The sequence below is a fragment of the Camellia sinensis genome, chromosome 2, assembly GCF_055761805.1.
Source record: "Camellia sinensis isolate YWXY chromosome 2, ASM5576180v1, whole genome shotgun sequence".
Classification (NCBI taxonomy): domain Eukaryota; kingdom Viridiplantae; phylum Streptophyta; class Magnoliopsida; order Ericales; family Theaceae; genus Camellia; species Camellia sinensis.
In genome coordinates this window covers 144,341,498-144,360,503 of record NC_138962.1, presented here as the reverse complement: position 1 = coordinate 144,360,503, position 19,006 = coordinate 144,341,498, and the positions used below count along the sequence as shown (strand labels likewise).

Here is a 19,006-nt window from a genome sequence, read left to right as displayed (position 1 = left end):
AAGTGCTAGGCCAGCCGACCACCATAGCCAAAGGCAGTGGCCGGCCGGCCGGCCTCAAAAGAGGCCTGGGGCGGAGGTTTTTAGAGAATGAGAGAGAGAGAGTTTTAGAGACCAACCTACTACTACTTTATGTACAATTACACCAATATGCTAATTTTATCATGCAAATTCCAATTCATCATCCCATCAATTTCATTAGTTTTTCATTTCTTATATTCGGATTTAAGATTTGAGGATGAATTTGTATAGGGAAATATTGGTCACTTTTTTTTTGTTTTTTTTTTCCCTTCTAATTTTTCTTTTTCTTTTTATCCACAAACTTTTTTTTCAAATCTTAAATCAAAATATAACTATGTAGACCAATTTTTCTTATTGATTTTATTGATTTTGGTTTTACTGAATCTACATGTAAAAATAGCATTTGTTGATTAGATTCATATGAAAAGTGACCCAAAAAAAGGGGGTAAAATTTGTGTTATGCTATATAACAGGTTTCTATCATGATCTATGATACGTAGTTTATTTTTATTTTTTTAATATAATTACACTTGCTAAAACAATAATGCTACATCCTTAAAAATATTTCAACAATTGTCATAATATTAAATTAGTAAATTACACTGATCTCCCCTAATGTTATGAAAAAATACAATAAGCACTAGAGGTTGGCATAGTAATTGTATTGAGCTCCTTTAAGGTTTTAATTCACAAAAAAATAAAAAATAAAAAAGGTTTTAATTCAAAAAACACTTAATTTTTGATAAGGAAGAGGTCCAAGAGGTTCATTCAGTGTAATCATTTAGTGTAATGTGTTGTTCATCAAGTGTCATGTGCTGCAGCTGTAGACAACATTCTTTAACAGATTGTAACTGATTTAGTTAGATTGTAACAGCTTTAGTCAGTTACTTAGTTACATGATGTGTAGTTAGTTAGAAGTGTGGTTAGGTTAATTAGTTTGTTAGTTTGTTACCTATACTGGTATATAAATATGACTTGTAATGTCTTATAATATTCAATGAAGATATCTTAGATTTTACTTTACCTTTCGTCATGGTATCAGAGCACCAAGAAGCTCTCGCGAGCAATTCTCAAGCTTCATCTATGGAGTCCTCTGCTATTCCTTCCAATCTCAATCTACTGCTATCGAATCTCAGTTCTCTTGTAACAGTGAAGCTGGATGGCTCGAATTTTGTTATTTGGAAGAATCAAATACAGAATCTGCTTCGAGCAACAGATCTACTCGCTATTGTTGATGGCTCAAAGAAGTGTCCTGTTGACACAATACCACAGTCTGCCGGAATGGAAATTCAAAATCCAGAAGCTGTTAGATGGAAGATGATTGATGCGCATCTACTCAGCTGCATCACTATTACTCTCTCTCCTGCGATTTTCACTTCTGTGTTACATCTTCACACCAGTGCTCAGGTCTGGCAATTTCTTGATAAACGCTTTACCTCTCTCTCTAGGTCTCATATTCACCAGTTAAAGAACAAATTGAGTTCTATTTCAAAGGAATCAGATTCAATGGAAGTGTATTTGAGCAAAATCAAAAGTATTGTTGATCAGTTAAGTGTTGCTTCGTCATTTGTGGAAGATGGGGATATTGTTCTTCTTACATTGAATGGATTGCATTCTGAATATGATGCAGTTAAAGTAGCTATTCGAACTCGTACATAATCTATTTCTATTGAGGATCTCTCTGCTCTACTTTGTTCAGAACCTATTCACATTGAAGGAAAATTAAAGCACAGTTCTGATCTAACTGTTGCTTATGCAACTGTGACAGACTCTCATGCTGCTTCTAATATTTCTAGAGGATTTAACTCTTATCATCATAACAGAGGTTCTTCTCGTGATGATTCTAGAGGTTCTCATAGATTCTATTCAAGAAGATCCTCTCGTGGCAGATCTCAACGAAGAGGACAATTTGGCATTGTGTGCCAAATCTGTGGTAAAGCTAATCACATAGCTCATGACTGTTAGCATAGGCTAGATACTCAATTTCAGTCTTCACAAGTGTCTCCATCCCATCAATCAAAGCCATATCAGTCTCACTCTCAGCCATACCAGTCTCAGCAATCAAAGGCATATGTTACCTCTTTAACTGAGGACAATGGTTCTTGTTCTCCCTGATTTTTGGACTCAGCTGCTTCTGATCATATCACTAATGATCTTCATCAACTTAACTCCATTCAACCCTACACTGTTGGTAATCAAGTCACTATTGGTAATGGCTCTTCCATTCCTATCACTCATACAGGTCAAGGTATACTACCTACTCCTCACCATTCTTTCAAACTAAACAAAGTTTTGCATGTACCTTCTATTAACTCTAATCTTGTCTCTGTGCATCACTTGGCTAAAGATAATAACTGTTCTATCACATTTGATCATTCTTCTTTTACTATTCAGGACAAGCTTTCCAAGGCCATACTCCATAAAGGTTTTTACGCCAATGGACTATATCAATTCCACACTCCAACCACTGCTTCCTCACATACCTACAGTAGTTCAGTTACTTCTACTGATTCTACTAACATTTGGCATCAGAGATTAGGCCATCCTTCTACTCTTAAGTTTCATTTGCTTAAGCACAAATTACCTTTGGCTGTAGTTTCCAATAAAAGTACCTTTTCTTGTGTACATTGCTCTATAGCCAAATGTCATAGGCTACCTTTTACATTGTCTAATTCCACTGTAAATAATCCACTGGCTTTGATTCACAGTGATGTATGGGGTCCCTTTAATAAATCTGCTTCTCTTTACAAATACTATGTGTTGTTCATTGATGATTTTACCAGATTCACTTGGCTTTATCCTCTTGTTTATAAAAGTGAAGTGTGTGCCAAATTTATGGAATTCAAAGCTTTTGTGGCAAAACAGTTTGGTTTTCCTCTCAAAATTCTTCGTAGTGATGGAGGTGGTGAATACAAGAATCATCCTCTTCAACATTATCTTCACACTCATGGCATTCACCATCAGTTTTCCTGTCCACATACTCCCTCTCAAAATGGAGTGGCTGAGAGGAAGCACTTACATCTCACTGAAACTGCTATTTCTCTTCTTCATCAGTCCTCTATGCCTCTTCTTTATTGGTTTGATGCCATCGCTGCTGCCACCTATTTGATCAATCGTTTACCTAGTATTTCTCTTAATAATTGCTCTCCTTTTGAGTTGTTGTATCATACTTCTCCTGATTACTCTCTACTAAAAGTCTTCGGTTGTCTTTGCTTCCCCTGGCTTAAACCTTATGCTTCTCATAAGTTGGCACCTAAGTCGACTCCTTGTGTTTTTCTAGGTTATCATCCTAGTGTTAAGGGCTATAGATGTTTAGATCCTCAGACTGGTCACATTCATTTATCTAGACATGTTACTTTTCATGAACATGAGTTTCCTTTTTCCTCTTCTACTTTTGTTTCTTCTGTTTCTTCTCTTCCTCTTTTACAGGATTTCTTTTGGTCACCCTCTCCTCAGCATAGTTATTCTCAGTCTGCTCTGGCTTCAAAGTCTAGTGTTCAGACTATATCTACCCAGCCACAGTCTATATCTGCCCAGGCTCAGTTCTCTTCCCAGCCAGCATCTCTATCTATCCAACCACAGTCCTCTTCACAACCCCAGTCTTCTGATCTGGCACCTCCTGCCCAGTTTGCACAGTCTATATCTGCACAGCCTTCCTCTGCCTTGTCTCCTTCTGATCCTTCCCCTCCATCCATTCCTATTAATTCTATTTCTGTTGTTTTACTTCTTCCTCCTCCTGCTGCTATCAATTCTCATCATATGCAAACCCGATCCAAATCTCATTTTACTTGTTTCTCTTCTACTTTCACTTCTCCTGCTGGCTCCTCTCCTTCTCCTGATGTTGAGCCCCTCTCTTATCAATCTGCTCTTGACTCTCCAGTCTGGTTCCAAGCCATGTTTGATGAATATGCTGCTTTTCAACATCAAGGCACATGGTCTCTTATTTCTCTACCCCTTTCTAAGCAAGCTATAGGGTGTAAATGGGTCTTCAAAGTTAAAAAGAATTCTGATGGCTCAGTTGCTCGGCACAAAGCCCGACTTGTGGCTAAGGGTTTTCATCAGCAACATGGTATTGACTTTTATGATACCTTTAGCCCTGTGGCCAAGCAACCCACAATTCGCATTTTCATCTCTTTAGCTCTTCATCATCATTGGCCTCTAAAACAACTTGACATATCTAATGCCTTTTTACATGGCAAGTTGGATGAAGACGTATACATGGAACAGCCTCCTGGTTTTGTGGATCCTTCTCAGCCTACCCTTGTTTGCAAACTTCACAAGGCTCTTTATGGTTTGAAACAGGCTCCTCGGACCTGGTACTCTACTTTCTCCTCCTTTTTTCTCTCTAAAGGTTTTCTTTAGAGTCGTTGTGATTCTTCTCTATTCATTCATTCTACCTCTTCTTCCATTACCTTTCTTCTTATATATGTCGATGACATTCTTCTTACTGGTTCTGATCAGTCCTACCTTCATTCCTTATTAACTCAAATGCACAATGTTTTTTCCATGAAAGAATTAGAGGATATTTCCTATTTCTTAGGTATTTCTGTTCAGTCCACTGCTCAAGGCTTCTTTCTCTCCCAGTAGAAATATGCCTTGGAGCTTCTTCTTAAAGCTGGCATGACTACCTGCAAGGCTTGTGCTACATCTACATCAGTTAAACCTTCTCTTACTGCTGCTAATTCTCTCTCATTCTCCCAACCTTTTCTCTATCGCAGCCTTATAGGTGCTCTTCAGTATCTTACTATAACTCGTCCTGAGCTCTCTTATGCTGTCAACCAAGCCTGCCAACATATGCATGCCCCTACTATGGCACATTTCTCCGCTGTTAAACGTATCTTACGATACATTAAAGGCTCCATTTCTCATGGTCTTCTATTTGCTCCTGGTTCTTTTCATCTCACAGCCTACTCTGACTCTAATTGGGCTGGGGATGCCACCGACAGACGTTCCACCTCTGGTTACTGTGTGTTCTTAGGTTCTAATCTCATCTCTTAGGCCTCCAAGAAATAGTCCACTGCGTCTCGCTCCTCAACCGAGGCTGAATATCGGTCCTTAGCACACACTGCTACAGAACTCACTTGGTTACAAATGCTTCTTGTTGATTTTCACATTCCTCAACCATCTCCACCAGTTCTTTAGTGTGACAACATGTCTGCCTTGTCCTTGGTTGCTAATCCGGTCTTTCACAGCCGCTCTAAACACATTGAAGTGGACTGTCATTTCATTCGTGAAAAGGTTGCTCGTCGTCAGTTCTGTCTCAAATATGTTCCTTCTTTGGATCAATTGGCTGACATCTTCACCAAATCTCTGTCCACTGCCAGATTTTCTTTTCTCACTTCCAAGCGTCGTGTTGGTCTTCCCCCTCTCAGCTTGAGGGGGCCTAATAAGGAAGAGGTCCAAGAGGTTCATTCAGTGTAATCATTCAGTGTAATGTGCTGTTCATCAAGTGTCATGTGTTGCAGCTGTAGACAACATTCTTTAACAGATTGTAACTGATTTAGTTAGATTGTAACAGCTTTAGTTAGTTACTTAGTTACATGATGTGTAGTTAGTTAGAAGTGTGGTTAGGTTAATTAGTTTGTTAGTTTGTTACCTGTACTGCTATATAAATATGACTTGTAATCTCTTATAATATTCAATGAAGATATCTTAGATTTTATTTTACCTTTCGTCAATTTTCACAAAACACTTAATTTTCTTTTTATTGAAAATTCGTTAATCATATAAATAAAAAATGATATTGTTATATGTTTTACATTCAAATATATATTTTATCTTGTTTATTATTGTGTTTTTACACTATTTGCATTAGTTTTGGTTCCTTTACTTTACTGAAAGGAATGTCAGCGTAATAATGCCACAACTATGCAACTTACTATATTTTCTTCAACCTCAAGGACGATCATGTGTAATTTACCCTATGAAATATGTAGATAGGATTCGTTTTGAGTATCACCCACACTATACTACTCACATTTCTAAGATTTATTTTATTTTATTTATTTACTTATTTTTTGATTTCTAGCATTCTATGCTTCTTTCATATAATTATATGTTATGAGCAAGGAACAATAAGCACCACTCACAGGTGGAAGTTGGCAAAGGTCCAGGCTGGTCAGTTTTGCCTGGCCTGAGTGCCTGATTGGACTATGCACCAATTATGTGACAATAGAATTCTATAGTTTTCCTGTTTGGAATAAACAATATTTGTAAATTTGTTAAATATTGTTCAATAATTGTACTCTCGTTCTTGTAATTGGCTAGGAAGAATATGCACTGGCCTATGCTTCTATTCTATCCACATTAGTCCAACTTCCAATGTGGACAAAACACATGGATGGACCACCCATGTTTGTCTATCTCTGAGCCGTGTTACATGCACAAAAATATACGCAGAACAAAAATAAAGGTATCAACATCACCTCTTAGTTTTGCTTTATTCACCTAATTAAACATTTTAGAATTGTAATTGCTAGGGACCTAGTTTCAAGTGAGAGAGAGAGGGACTTACAATGATCCCTTTGAGGTTGATAAAGGTGTTGTTAGGGCCCTTGTTATAGTGAAGGATAGTATGTGCAAGCTGAGGCACATAATGGCCAGCATAGCTTTCACCAGCAATGTAAAAATCCCTGGTTTTGTACTCAGGAAACCTCTCCAACCAATTCAACAAGAACACATAATTATCTGAAGCTGTTCTTTTGTCACCCCCACTCACATAATCTGATGTTGTATTCGAGTATGAAAACCCTACTCCAGCTGGGGACTCCAAGAACAATACATTTGCAGCTGTATGTAAACACCCCACACTCGAATATATAAGAAAATTTAGATATTCAAAACACATGGTTCTCAGAAAAAATTAAAAAAAAAAAATTAAAAATTAAAAGACGAGGAAAAAAAAAAAAAAAATCAATGTGCGAGTGTGACATTCATTTTGAGTATACCTAAAATAAAAATGAAGTGCACATTGATTTTTCTTTATATTTTTTGTACATGTAATTTTTCTGAAAGATGATCATATACCTTTGTTCCATGCAAATCTATTTCTGTAGAGAGTTTTGCCATCACTATGGACACGGAATGGTCCAAGCTCTTGCATTGCTCCATAGGCAAGAGAAGAACAACCTGGGCCTGTGTTCATATAAAGTAGTAACATTAAGCTACCTGATTTTATTAACTTTTTAGGGGGGGAAATGTAATGTTGTGATGATTAAATTTTTATACAAAATGTGCATATCATATTATACCTTCCTGATATCTTGCTACATAAATACAGCCTCCGTTTGGGAAGTGGGTTGGCTTTTTGGCTTTTTGGCTTTTTTGGCTATTTTAGTCTGGGCTAAAAAACTTGGTTTGGGAAGGGCTTTTTGGCTTTTTTGGCTTTTTTTGTGAGAGAAGAATGTAATGATTATGGGTTGGATGTGATGTTTTGTTTGTTATGGCTAAAATAGCCTATTTTGTTTTTTGTGGCTAAAATAGCCAAAAAAGCCTCAAAACCATCTTGCCAAACAGAGGCACAATAAACTATTGAAAATTCTAGCAATTATGTCTATCTTTCTTGTCCATGTATTGTACGGCATAGTTTATGAATGTGACATGTAAAGCACTATCTCTAGTGATGAGTAAATTTGATATGAAAATTAATGAGAAGAAGGGTTATGTAATTAATACCCACTAGAAAAATGCAATGTTTTAATTGATGAGGAAATAATTTTATTTATCTGAAATTCTTATATAATAACAGTAGTGACATTAATAATACATCAGCACATGCCGATCAAAAAAAAATAATACATCATGTAATACAAATTTTGAAGCATGGGATTTAATAAGAGAAGTGCTTGTGGGTGGGTGTAGTCCCACTTCTATATTCGGTGTTTAGCCACAAATTTGCAATACAACTAATGCATTGACTATCTAACAAATGGGTGGGTGACTCTGTCCACCATTGTAGCTATTAGCATATGCGTATGTTGGATTTGACTCATTTCTTTTCAGTCGGAATTTATACGTCTCAACTTCATAAATATAGGTGATAATTGACTCTAAAAGACTCATATAATCCTTTTTTTTTTTTTTTTATTAATTTGGGATATTACACCCAAGGCCCTTCAACTATTGGCACATATGTGTGTGGTGGATTTGGGCATTTCCTTTTCAGTCGGAATCTATACGTCTCAACTTCATAAATATAGGTGATAATTGACCCTGAAAGACTCATATAACTATTTTTTTTTTTTTTAAATTTGGGATATTACACCAAGACCCTTCAACTATAAGTAAATATTATTTTATTTTCTTATCAATTAATTTACATTTTGACCCCCTCGACTACAAAATGTATCACCTTTACCCTTGCGACCCCCTTCAGGCCACCTCTAAAAAAAGTATATTTATACGATTTTCATAATTGATGAAGTCAATATAGGTACAGGCTCATATATGAGAGGTAAACTAATATTTACTGATAATTAAGGGGGTGTTAGTGTAATTGACACTTTTAATTTTAAGTCCAAATGATTGGAATTTAATAATATATTATAAAAAATACTATCCATACATAAAATTTATACAAAAAAAAAAATTACAATAATAATGTGACAATGCCATTTTCATAAATATATTGAAATGAATCCACATGTGTTTCTGTTGGAGTTATCATTGCTATTAACATTAGTGCCTCCATTAAACAACAATGGTGTATATAAAATTGTAAAAAAATTAATTAATAAGAAAAATTAATTACATGATCCTAATTCTTCTTTTGTGTTATTCTATACAACTTAAAACGAATTTTAGGTTGACCTCATGGTTGAGTTGCTCCGTTGTCAAGGGTTATACTTGAATTCAAGTTTTATTATTGCAAATGTACTTTTTCCTTTTCCTACTTCCTTTCCTTTTCTCAACCCCCTACCCCAAAAAATGGCCACACATCATCATCATCATCATCATCATTATTATTATTGTGTGTGTCTATTTTTGTATTTTTTTTTCTATACATATAGGTGCGGCAAATACCACCCCAATTTGTTATTTGACCCCCACTTATACAAAAAGAAAAGATTTATTGCAAATTCATTCATTCATAAAATTTTAATTTTGTTTCATCCCTTACCTGCCAAGCTTTAACTTTAACCCTAGCCTTATGTAAGCCACCACCCACCACCACTAGCTCCAGCCAGCCTCCTTCCACCATCCATAGATCCGGCTACCACCCTTCAAGTCCTCTCCAGCCTTTTGTGTCTCTCTTTCATTCTTCCCAAGGGTAAGAAAAGGCTAGAGGTGACACCTAAGGGTGGTGACGAATTGGAGAGTAGGAACGGACTGTATAGAGAGGTTAGGAAATAGTGGGAGGGGTTGGGAAAGGCAGATAAAAGTGGCCGAAACTAGTAGTGGTGAGTGGCGTTAAGAATTAAGAGGGTGAAATTAATTTTCGTAAGTGCAACAAATTTGTATAAAATTTGAAATTAAAAAATGTTATATATAATTTTATTTTTATATTCTTTATTTTTTAGGACTAAATACAAGTGGGTGAGTCTGCCATTATTTTACTTCTAAAAATACGAAAATATAATTAAAAAATGAGATTATAGATGATGATACTATCCGTCCCGGGTGGATGGGTCGTGCTGGTCCAGGCTCTTCAAGTTCCGGTTTGGGGTGGTGATTCCGTCAAATGACCTGCATGCAAGTCCAAAGGGGAACGGGGCAGTCCCCCAGTGAACCCTCAGGCGTGAGAATTAGTAGAGGAAGAAGAAAATGTAGAGAGAGAGATGGAGAGATAAAAAACTTAACCTTTCTCTTGTCTTCCTACTCTTGCTTATATCCTTTGGTAATCATTTCAATGTCCCTCGTGATGTGCCCTCCTTCCGCCGAAAGCCTGTGCCGTAACTTACCTTGTTCAGGGCGAGGGGGCTCTGTTCCGACGGGGAGGTGTTGTCGTAATAAATGCTGTGATGGGATGCATTAATGGTGATGTGTTGTGATAATAACTCTGCAGATCTTTGTCTGCTGATGTGGCCCGTGTTCCACCTGCCATGCTCCCGAATGCCATTGGCCCCCCATGTCTAGATGGCCTCCAGTTGTCCTGGGCTTTGCCAACTGGGTTATGCTATTGGTCCTAAGCAATGGGTTCGGGGTGGTTTGCTGTGAGCCGTATGCCTCGTGGGCCTACCCATGTCAGTAGTCCCTCATTTCCGAGTGCAGCTTTAGTCCAACGAAGGGAATAGTAATAAGGAAGGGAAGTTCGAACCGAGTGGAGAGGTCGACTGGGAGCCGTGCCGATCGCAAGGGTGACTGAGCGGGAGAAGTTGACCAAGAGGCGTGCCGACCGCGAGGGTGGTCGAGCGGGAGGGGTCGTCCGAGAGGCGTGCCGACCGCGAGGGTGGCCGAGCGGGAGGGGTCGTCCGAGAGGCGTGCCGACCGCGAGGGTGGCCGAGCGGGAGGGGTCGTCCGAGAGGTGTGCCGACCACGAGGGTGGCCGAGCGGGAGGGGTCGGTCGAGGGGTCGTCCGAGAGGCGTGCCGACCGCAAGAGTGGCCGAGCGGGAGGGGTCGACCGAGAGGCGTGCCGACCAGGACGGCACGGGGCTCAAAAAGAGAGGGGGTAGGGTGGGGCCATGTGATGATTTGAAATGGAAAGGACAGGGAAAGGGGAGGGGACAGTGCATCGTGGCCATACACGTGGTAATATCGTGGGGGAAATGAAGCGTTGGAGCAGAAATGAAACGATAGGTCACGAGGGGGGTTTTGAAAAGGCGGTTTTGGCAGTTGATTTGAAAGGTTTTGAAACGGGCGAAAATTAATGTGGATCCATGGAATACGGGTAAACCGGGGGTGTTGGGTATAATGCGTTTCACCTACCGTTTGTACAAAAACTCAAAATATCCAAGTGTTTATTCCTTCACTGCGTACGACACACCTGTGTAGCATTCTCTCAACTTCCTTGTTCCTGTGCTAGAAGTGAGTTGTAAGTAAACCCTAGAAATGGCACAAGAAGAAGTAGTCAATGTGAGGGTGGACCCGCTAGGGGATGATGATGAGGAGGAGTTAGCAGCGCGATACAGGACGGACACACGGATGGTGGGGGTGGGGGTGGGGGAATCGCAGGCGTCGGCCCTGATATTGGCTCCAAAGCCACTAAGCCAGGTGGAGCCAGATCAGTGGCACACGAAGGCGGACAGATCCACACTCACAGCGGCGGATTTGGAGGTTATCAGGGAACGATACCAGATTCCGGTGGAGGTAGAGTTACTGCTGCCAACATCAAGGGAAAAGCCATCTACCGCGAGGCCAGGGGAGTTTTCCCCGTACGAGGAGGCGTTAAAAGGTGGGCTGAGGTTGCCACTGCCTCAAGTGGTGGTTGAAGTGCTGAATCGCCTGGAGGTAGCGCTGGGGCAATTGATGCCCAATGCATGGAAGATTCTGTTGGCCTGTGCGAGTGCGTGGCCTAAGGCGAATGGGGGGGAGGCCATGACGGTAGACGAGTTCTTTTCATGTTACAAGGCGTCGGGGCAGCAGGAAACTTGGGTCACCCTACAGGCGGTGATGGGGAGGGGATTGGTGGCGGGGCTGCCTACGTCGATCAAGGAGTGGCGGCCACGGTGGTTCTACGTGTCTGCTACTGGGGGAGTGGGGGTGCGCACCATCTGGAAGGTGCCTACCAGGTCGATGGAGTCGAGACTGGGGGCGGTGGCGGAAGAGAGGGTGAAGAGAGTGAAGGAATGGAAAGAGAGAGAGAAGGCCAAATGGGATGAGCTTGTCCAACCGTCTGCATTGTTTGAGGCGGGGCTGGGACCGCAGCCGAATGGCGGAGACCTTGGCCGGGCAGAATTGGAGGCGAGGAGAAAAGCTCAGGAGGTGAAGGATCGGGCCGTTCTGGCCAAGGCCACGAAGTTGAAGGAAGCGCAAAGGGACCGACCGCCTCAACCGATCGCCCGGGAGAGAATCCGACCGCGCCCAAGGCCGTTGGGGAAAAAAGACTTAAGTAGTTTTGAGCTGCGGCCGCCTCCTGTAGACCCTGTAAAAGAGCAGGCTAGAAGAGAGGGGGAGGCTCTGAAGAAGAAAAAGAAAAAGAGGAGTGCCCCAGACGAAGTCGCAGATGAGTCTGGGGCCAAGAGGGCTAAGGTGGCCCCAACTGAGGTGGAGGTCCCTGTGGCTAAGGACGCCCCAGAGGTGGTGGAGATCATCCCAATGGTGGAGGTTGTGGAGATTGCTCCAGCAGTGCAAGTGGAGGCTGGGCTGACTGAGGCAGTGCCGAGCGGAAGGGAACAGGTCCAGAAGGGGCCTGACCCCCAGGCAGGAGGGGTTCGTCTGGCGACGGGGATCTATCATGCGCGCACGGTAGCTGGAAGGTTGGAGGGAGAAGAAGGCCCAGCCAGGGCGCGGTCAGACCGCCTGGTGAAGATTGTGGAAGAGACAGCTATGCGCGCGGCATCAGGATATAATGAGGCTGACCTGCTGAAGGGGTTATACTCCGCCCAAATGGAGGTAACTACCTTGGCAGGGGCCCTCCTTAGGAAGGCAGGGGCTGCCAAGTTAAAGGCTGAGGAGGCCAAGGCCCAGTTGGCCAAATTGAAGAAGGACAGTGCCGACTGGAAGACTGCCCATGCCGATCTGCCAGCAGTCAAGTTGGAGCTGGAGGACACACGCCGTAAGGTCGTGTCGCTCGAGTTCCAACTGGCTGGTGAACAGAAAAAGTTGGAGGAGTCTAAAAGAGCCTGCGCCGTGGCTGTCGAGCGGCATGAAAAGGCCATGACCAGCAACGAAGAGCTGGTCAGGCAAAAGGATGAAGCAGATTCCAGAATTGGGGATCTGTTGAAGGAGTTAGGGGAGGAGCGTGCCAGAGTGGAGGAGGAGAATGGGAGGCTTCTGAGGGAGTGGGAAATAGAGAAGGCGAAGGCAGTGGCGGAGCTGGAGAGTCTGAAGAAGGGGGTGGAAGATGAGAGGGCGACGGCGGCTGCTGAAAGGGGGGCCCTACAAAGGGAGCTGGACGAGGAGAGGGCGAAGGCGGCGTCTGAGAGGGCGGCCTACCCGGATCTGTGCGTCGCAGCAGTGGAGCAATATAAAGGGTCCCCCGAATTTCAGCTGGTGGTAGACGCCGCTGTCGCCAGGAGTCTGGCTGGGCAAGAGTCTGGGGGGGTGGGCCCATCAAGGAAGACTGCTGGAGGTAGGACAGAGGAAGAGGTGATTGAAAGCTTCCAGCAGTCAGACTTCTACAAGCACGAAATGGCCGAGTTCTGGGACAGCGGTTGGAAGATGTTCAAGCGTAGAGCTGAAGAGCTGTTCCCACACTTGGACCTTAGTAGTGTGACGATAGGTGAAGATAATGTGGCCCAGACCCCCCTGGACGAAGGCATTGAAGAAGAAGATCTGGCGTCTAGTGAGGAGGAGTAGCCAGGGAGAAGAAGAACTGGGCGTGCTCTGTGTTTGTGTGTTTTGTTTTTTGTTTTTTTTTTTTTTTTTTGTAATGTACTTGTGAACACAATGTAAAGGAATGAGTGAATGAATGAATGTATGAAGAATTTAATTGTAATGAATTTGTGTACAAAGGTGACTTCGTTTATGTTGCCAGTTGAATTTTGTTTATTTTGTTTATGTTGCCAGAATAAATGAAGTGTTGTTATAAAAACTGGTCATAAAGATTGGGTCAATAAAGATATCGTGTATAGTTAAAGTTAAAAGTTCCTCCCTGCGGAGTGTGATTGGAGTTGTATGAAAATTGAAAGCATGATAGTGTTTGATCGAAAAATTGGAGTAGCAAATTGTAGAACATAATATTAAGCACGGATGAAGACTAAACAGTTAATTGCAAATTGTAACTAAACAGTTAATTGTAAACTGGGTGAGGCGGCAAATAATCTGATTAGTAAATGAAATATGTGAGAGCATGTTTAGAATTTAACTAGGTAAAAACGCGGTCCTGGAATTATGAAGAAGCTTCAAAATGTGACTAAGTGTTAAGAAATGTGGTTCTGCTTGTCTTTGAAGCGCTCAGTCAGGCTGAGGCTTTTGAAATGCTCGGTCTGGCCGAGGCTTTGAAGTGCTCAGTCTGGCTAAGGCTTTTGAAGTGCTCGGTCTGGCCGAGGCTTTGAAGTGCTCAGTCTGGCTGAGGCTTTGGAAGTGCTCAGTCTGGCCGAGGCTTTGAGTGCTCGGTCTGGCCGAGGTTTTTGAAGTGCTCAGTCTGGCTTAGGCTTTTGAAGTGCTCGGTCTGGCCGAGGCTTTGAGTGCTCGGTCTGGCCGAGGCTTTTGAAGTGCTCGGTCTGGCCGAGGCTTTGAAGTGCTCAGTCTGGCTGAGGCTTTTGAAATGCTGCAAGTGAAAAAGTTATGGGAGCGACATAGAGACAGTTGAATTATGAAAGCCGAGGTCACCAGTCGGAATTTGCATTATGTATAAAAGGGAAATACAACAATATTGACAATACAAAGGTATGAACTTATTGGTAGTAACGCTTCAAATGTTCCGCATTCCAGGGATGGGGCAGGTCTCGACCTTCCATGTCTTGAAGTCGGTAAGTGTCTGGTCGTGGTCGGGCTTTCACAACGTAGGGCCCCTCCCATTTGGCTGCCAGTTTGCCCTCGGTTGGATTCTTTGTGGCAAGAGTCACTTCTCGTAAGACAAGGTCCCCTACGGAGAACTCTCGTGGTCAGACTCGGCGGTTGTAGTGTGTTCTCATTTTCTGCTGGTACGAAGCCAATCTGATAGCAGTGGTCTCTCTTAGCTCTTCGACGAGGTCCAAGTCTGTTCGATGGAGTTCTTCGGCTGCGGCTAGATCCGGATGTAAAACCCTGGGAGCGGGCAAACCGACTTCTACCGGAATAACTGCCTCAGCGCCATATGTTAAGCGAAAAAGGGTTTCACCAGTGGGAGTGCGAGCAGTGGTTCGGTAAGCCCAGAGTACGTTTGGTAGTTCTTCAGCCCAAAGGCCTTTAGCAGCTTCAAGCTTAGTTTTGATGATTTTCAGAAGGGAACGGTTGGTGACCTCAACTTGGCCGTTTGCTTGGGGGTGACCGGGGAAAGAGAAGCATGGTTGAATCTAGAGATCTGCACAAAATTTTCTGTACTTCGCGTTATCGAATTGTTTGCCATTGTCAGAGATGATGGCTTGAGGGATGCCAAATCGGCAAATGATCGATTGCCAGATAAACCTGGTGGTGTTTCGCTCGGTGATTGTGGCAAGGGGTTCAGCCTCGACCCACTTGGTGAAGTAATCAATAGCGACAATCGCGAACTTGGTCTGGCCTCGACCGGTGGGAAGTGGACCAACCAGGTCGATTCCCCACTTGGCAAACGGATAAGGGCTGCAGAGTGTGATTAACTCTGTAGGAGGAGCATGGGAGATGTTGGCAAAGCGTTGACATTTATCGCATTTGAGCACGAAGTCGATCGCATCCTGATTAAGAGTTGGCCAAAAATACCCAGTACGGAGTATCTTCTGGGCAAGGGACCTGCCACCTGAGTGATTACCACAAATTCCCCCATGGATCTCCTGCATTACATAAGTTGCTTGAGTTGGATTGAGGCACTGTAGATATGGCCGGGAGAAACCGCACTTGTACAATATACTGTCGACAATGACGTAATTGGACGCTTGGGATCGGACTTTGGCAGCCTGCTGCTGGTCATCTGGGAGTGCTCCTGTGGTCAAGAATAGGAGAATGTCGGATGCCCAAGGGATGGGTTCGTTTTGGATGTATTGTACAGCCTGCAGATCAGGTGAGATGGCTGGGTGGTGTAGATATTCGACGCGGACATCATGGCTGAGAGTAGGATGGTCAGCAGAGGCCAACTGAGCCATCTCATCTGCTTTGGAGTTTTCCACCCGAGGAATGTGCCTGATGTGGAAGGTATTGAAGAGGCGAGCAAGGGAGAGTGCCAGGTCCCTGTAAGCTCGTATCGTGTCTTCCTTAGCATCAAAGTCCCCCGTCATCTGACCGACGACGAGTTGGGAGTCGCTGAATACTCGGAGGTGGCTGATCCCTATGTCCTTGGCAAGGTGGAGTCCTGCTATTAATGCCTCGTACTCGGCTTCATTGTTGCTTGCTTCAAACAAGAAACGGAGGGCACATTTGAAGTAGCCGCCCTCAGGGGAGGTGAGGATGAGGCCGGCACCACTTCCTTCTCTTCGGGACGAACCGTCGACAATAAGAGTCCAAGAATGAGGATCTTCTGGCTCTGTTGGAGTTGGTGGGGGCGAAGGTGTAGTGGTCGGGGTCGGCTTGGTGAACTCCATGATGAAGTCAGCTACAGCCTGCCCCTTGATTGCTGTCCGAGGGCGGTAAGAGATGTCGAACTGGCTGAGTTCTACGGACCATTGCATCAGTCTACCTGAGAGTTCTGGTTGCTGCATGACCTTCTTCAGGGGCTGGTCGGTGAGGACCACTATGGAGTGGGCTTGGAAGTATGGGCGGAGTCGTCTGGAGGCAATGACCAAGGCCAGGGACAGTTTTTCCAGCAAGGGGTAGTTTTGCTCCGCGCCCCTGAGAGCCCGACTGATGTAATAGACCGGCCGTTGAATTGAGCCATCTTCTCTGAGGAGAGCTGCACTGACTGCGGTTCTCGATACTGCTAGGTAGAGGAAGAGGGGTTCACCCGTGATTACTTGGGAGAGAAGGGGGGGTTGGCCATGCATTGCTTTAACTGTTGGAAGGCCTCTTCGGATTCAGCTGTCCATTCAAAAGTTTACCGAAGAACTTTGAAGAAGGGCAAGCACTTATCTGTCGCACGGGAAATGAAGCGGTTGAGGGCCGCCACTCGGCCGGTGAGTCTCTGAACCTCTTTGACCGTCCTAGGCGACTGCATCTCAACCAAGGCCTTGATCTTCTCAGGGTTAGCTTCGATGCCGCGCTGACTGACCATAAAGCCCAAAAATTTGCCAGACCCTACGCCGAAGGCGCACTTCTCTGGGTTGAGCTTCATCTGGTACTTGCGCAAGGTGGCAAAGGTCTCACGTAAATCAGTGAGGTGATCGGAGGAGTATTTGCTTTTGACTAGCATGTCATCGACGTAGACTTCCATATTCCGACCTATTTGGTGATGGAAAATGGCGTTAACCAGCCGCTGATAAGTGGCCCCAGCATTCTTCAATCCGAACAGTATTACACAATAGTGGTAGGTACCTCGGTCGGTAATAAATGATGTGTGCTCCCGATCAGATGTGTACATCAGGATTTGGTTGTACCCAGAGAAGGCATCCATGAAGTTGAGCATTTGATGACCGGCCGTGGCGTCGACCAGCAGATCTATGCGGGGAAGGGGGTAGCTGTCTTTGGGACAAGCTCAGTTCAGGTCAGAGTAGTCGACACAGAGCCGCCATTTGCCATTGTGTTTGCGGACGAGGACCACGTTGGACAACCACCTAGGATAGTCCACATTTTTTATGAACTGGGCCTCGAGGAGTTTGTTAACTTCGGCGGCTATAAGGGTGTTGCGCTCCGGATGAAAAATGCGTTGCTTCTGGCGGTGGGGTCGAAAGTGGGGTTCGATGCTGAGGCGATGGGTTATGAAGGAGAGGTCGATGCTTGGCATGTCAAAATGGGTCCATGCGAATACATCTCTGTGCTCGGTCAGGAGAGCAATAAGGTCGGCCTTGGCTTGGGAAGGTAATTGGCTGCCAATCTTGGCGGTTTTGATTGGGTTGGTGGGATCAATGTTAACTTCAACAAGTTCCTTTACAGGTTCACCTCTGACCAGCTCATCCTCGTCTCGGACGTCGAGCCATTCGATGATCATGGCCTCTTTTAGCTTGACTTCTTTGAGTGAGGCGACATAACACTCCCTGGCCACGGTCTGTTCTCCTTTGACAGTTCCGACACCGAGATCGGTGGGAAATTTGATGGCAAGATGATATGTGGATGTGATGGCTTGGAAGGCGTTGAGGGCTGTGCGGCCAAGGATGATGTTGTAAGCAGAGGGGCAGTCGACCACCAGAAAGGTGAGCAACTTAGTGGTCTGCCGCGGGTGCTCGCCAATGGTGATAGGTAGATCGATGGAGCCGATGGAGGTCACACGGTCGCCGGTGAAGCCGACCAGAGGGGTTTGGAGAGGAGACAAGCTTTCTTCCCCAATCTTGAGCTGGCGGAAGCAATTGAGGAAAATAATGTCTGAAGAACTGCCATTGTCTATGAGGACTCGTCTGACTTCGTAGTTGGAGAGGATGGCGGAAATGACAAGGGGGTCATCATGTGGGTAACGGACTCCTGCACAGTCAGTGTCGGTGATGGTGATAGGTTCGATCCATTGTTTTGACTGTTTGGGAGGTCGATCCACCGTCACCACTGCTTTGTCTGAGCCCTGTTTGATTTTTCTGAGTTCTGCCTTCTGAGCCGAGCGGGATGGTCCCCCGCAAGCAAGGCCGCCTGAAATAACTCGGATTTCTCCGACTGGTGGAGGGGGATTACCAGGAGGCCGAGGTTGTGGTGGTGGGCGATCGTGGCCTTGGTTAGGTGGGGCTTGATTGCGGGGTGGTGTTTGTCGGCGATTGTTCCTGGTGAGGTCGGTTCTTTGCCTCTGTGGAGGGCGGGTGTCTGTGAATCGGCTGAGGCGGCCCTGGCGTATGAAGGTCTCGATCTGATCATTGAGGTTAATACACTCGTCGGTGGTATGACCATGGTCTTGGTGGAAACGGCAATATTTGGACTGATCTTTTCGAGTGTAAGGGTTTCGTGAAGGTAGGGGCCACTTGAGGGGGTAGTCCCGCTGGATCTGAGAGGTGTGTGTTGCTCAAACCGACCGGGCGGTCGGGTCGGAGTCGATCGGTCGGAACGGGGGGGTCGGTCATTATAGTGGGGTGTTTGGCTATTATACTGGGCGGCTCTGTTTTCGGGGTCTTTCCTCTTGTCTCTAGGGATCGGATTTTTAGGGGTGGGCTTTTGCCGAGCGGCCAGGGAATCTTCAGCATTCATGTATTTCTGGGCTTTGGAGAGTAGGGCTGCCATGGTGGTGGGAGGGTTTTTGGAGAGGGAGAAAAGGAAATCCGACGACCGCAG

At 44.4% G+C, this 19,006-nt stretch overlaps 1 protein-coding gene across 2 annotated transcripts in view; it reads right to left on the bottom strand.

The window, feature by feature from the left end:
• The window catches only part of LOC114304594 (serine carboxypeptidase-like 40), a 41,359-nt gene that overhangs the window by 9,235 nt on the left and 13,118 nt on the right, over positions 1–19,006 (bottom strand). For both annotated transcript variants that reach the window (XM_082915724.1, XM_082915725.1), the window contains exons 2-3: positions 7,045–7,152; positions 6,533–6,807 (exon numbers count right to left, since the gene is read on the bottom strand). In XM_082915724.1, coding sequence (XP_082771850.1) covers positions 6,533–6,807; positions 7,045–7,152 — 383 coding nt within the window. The remainder of the gene's footprint in view (positions 1–6,532; positions 6,808–7,044; positions 7,153–19,006) is intronic.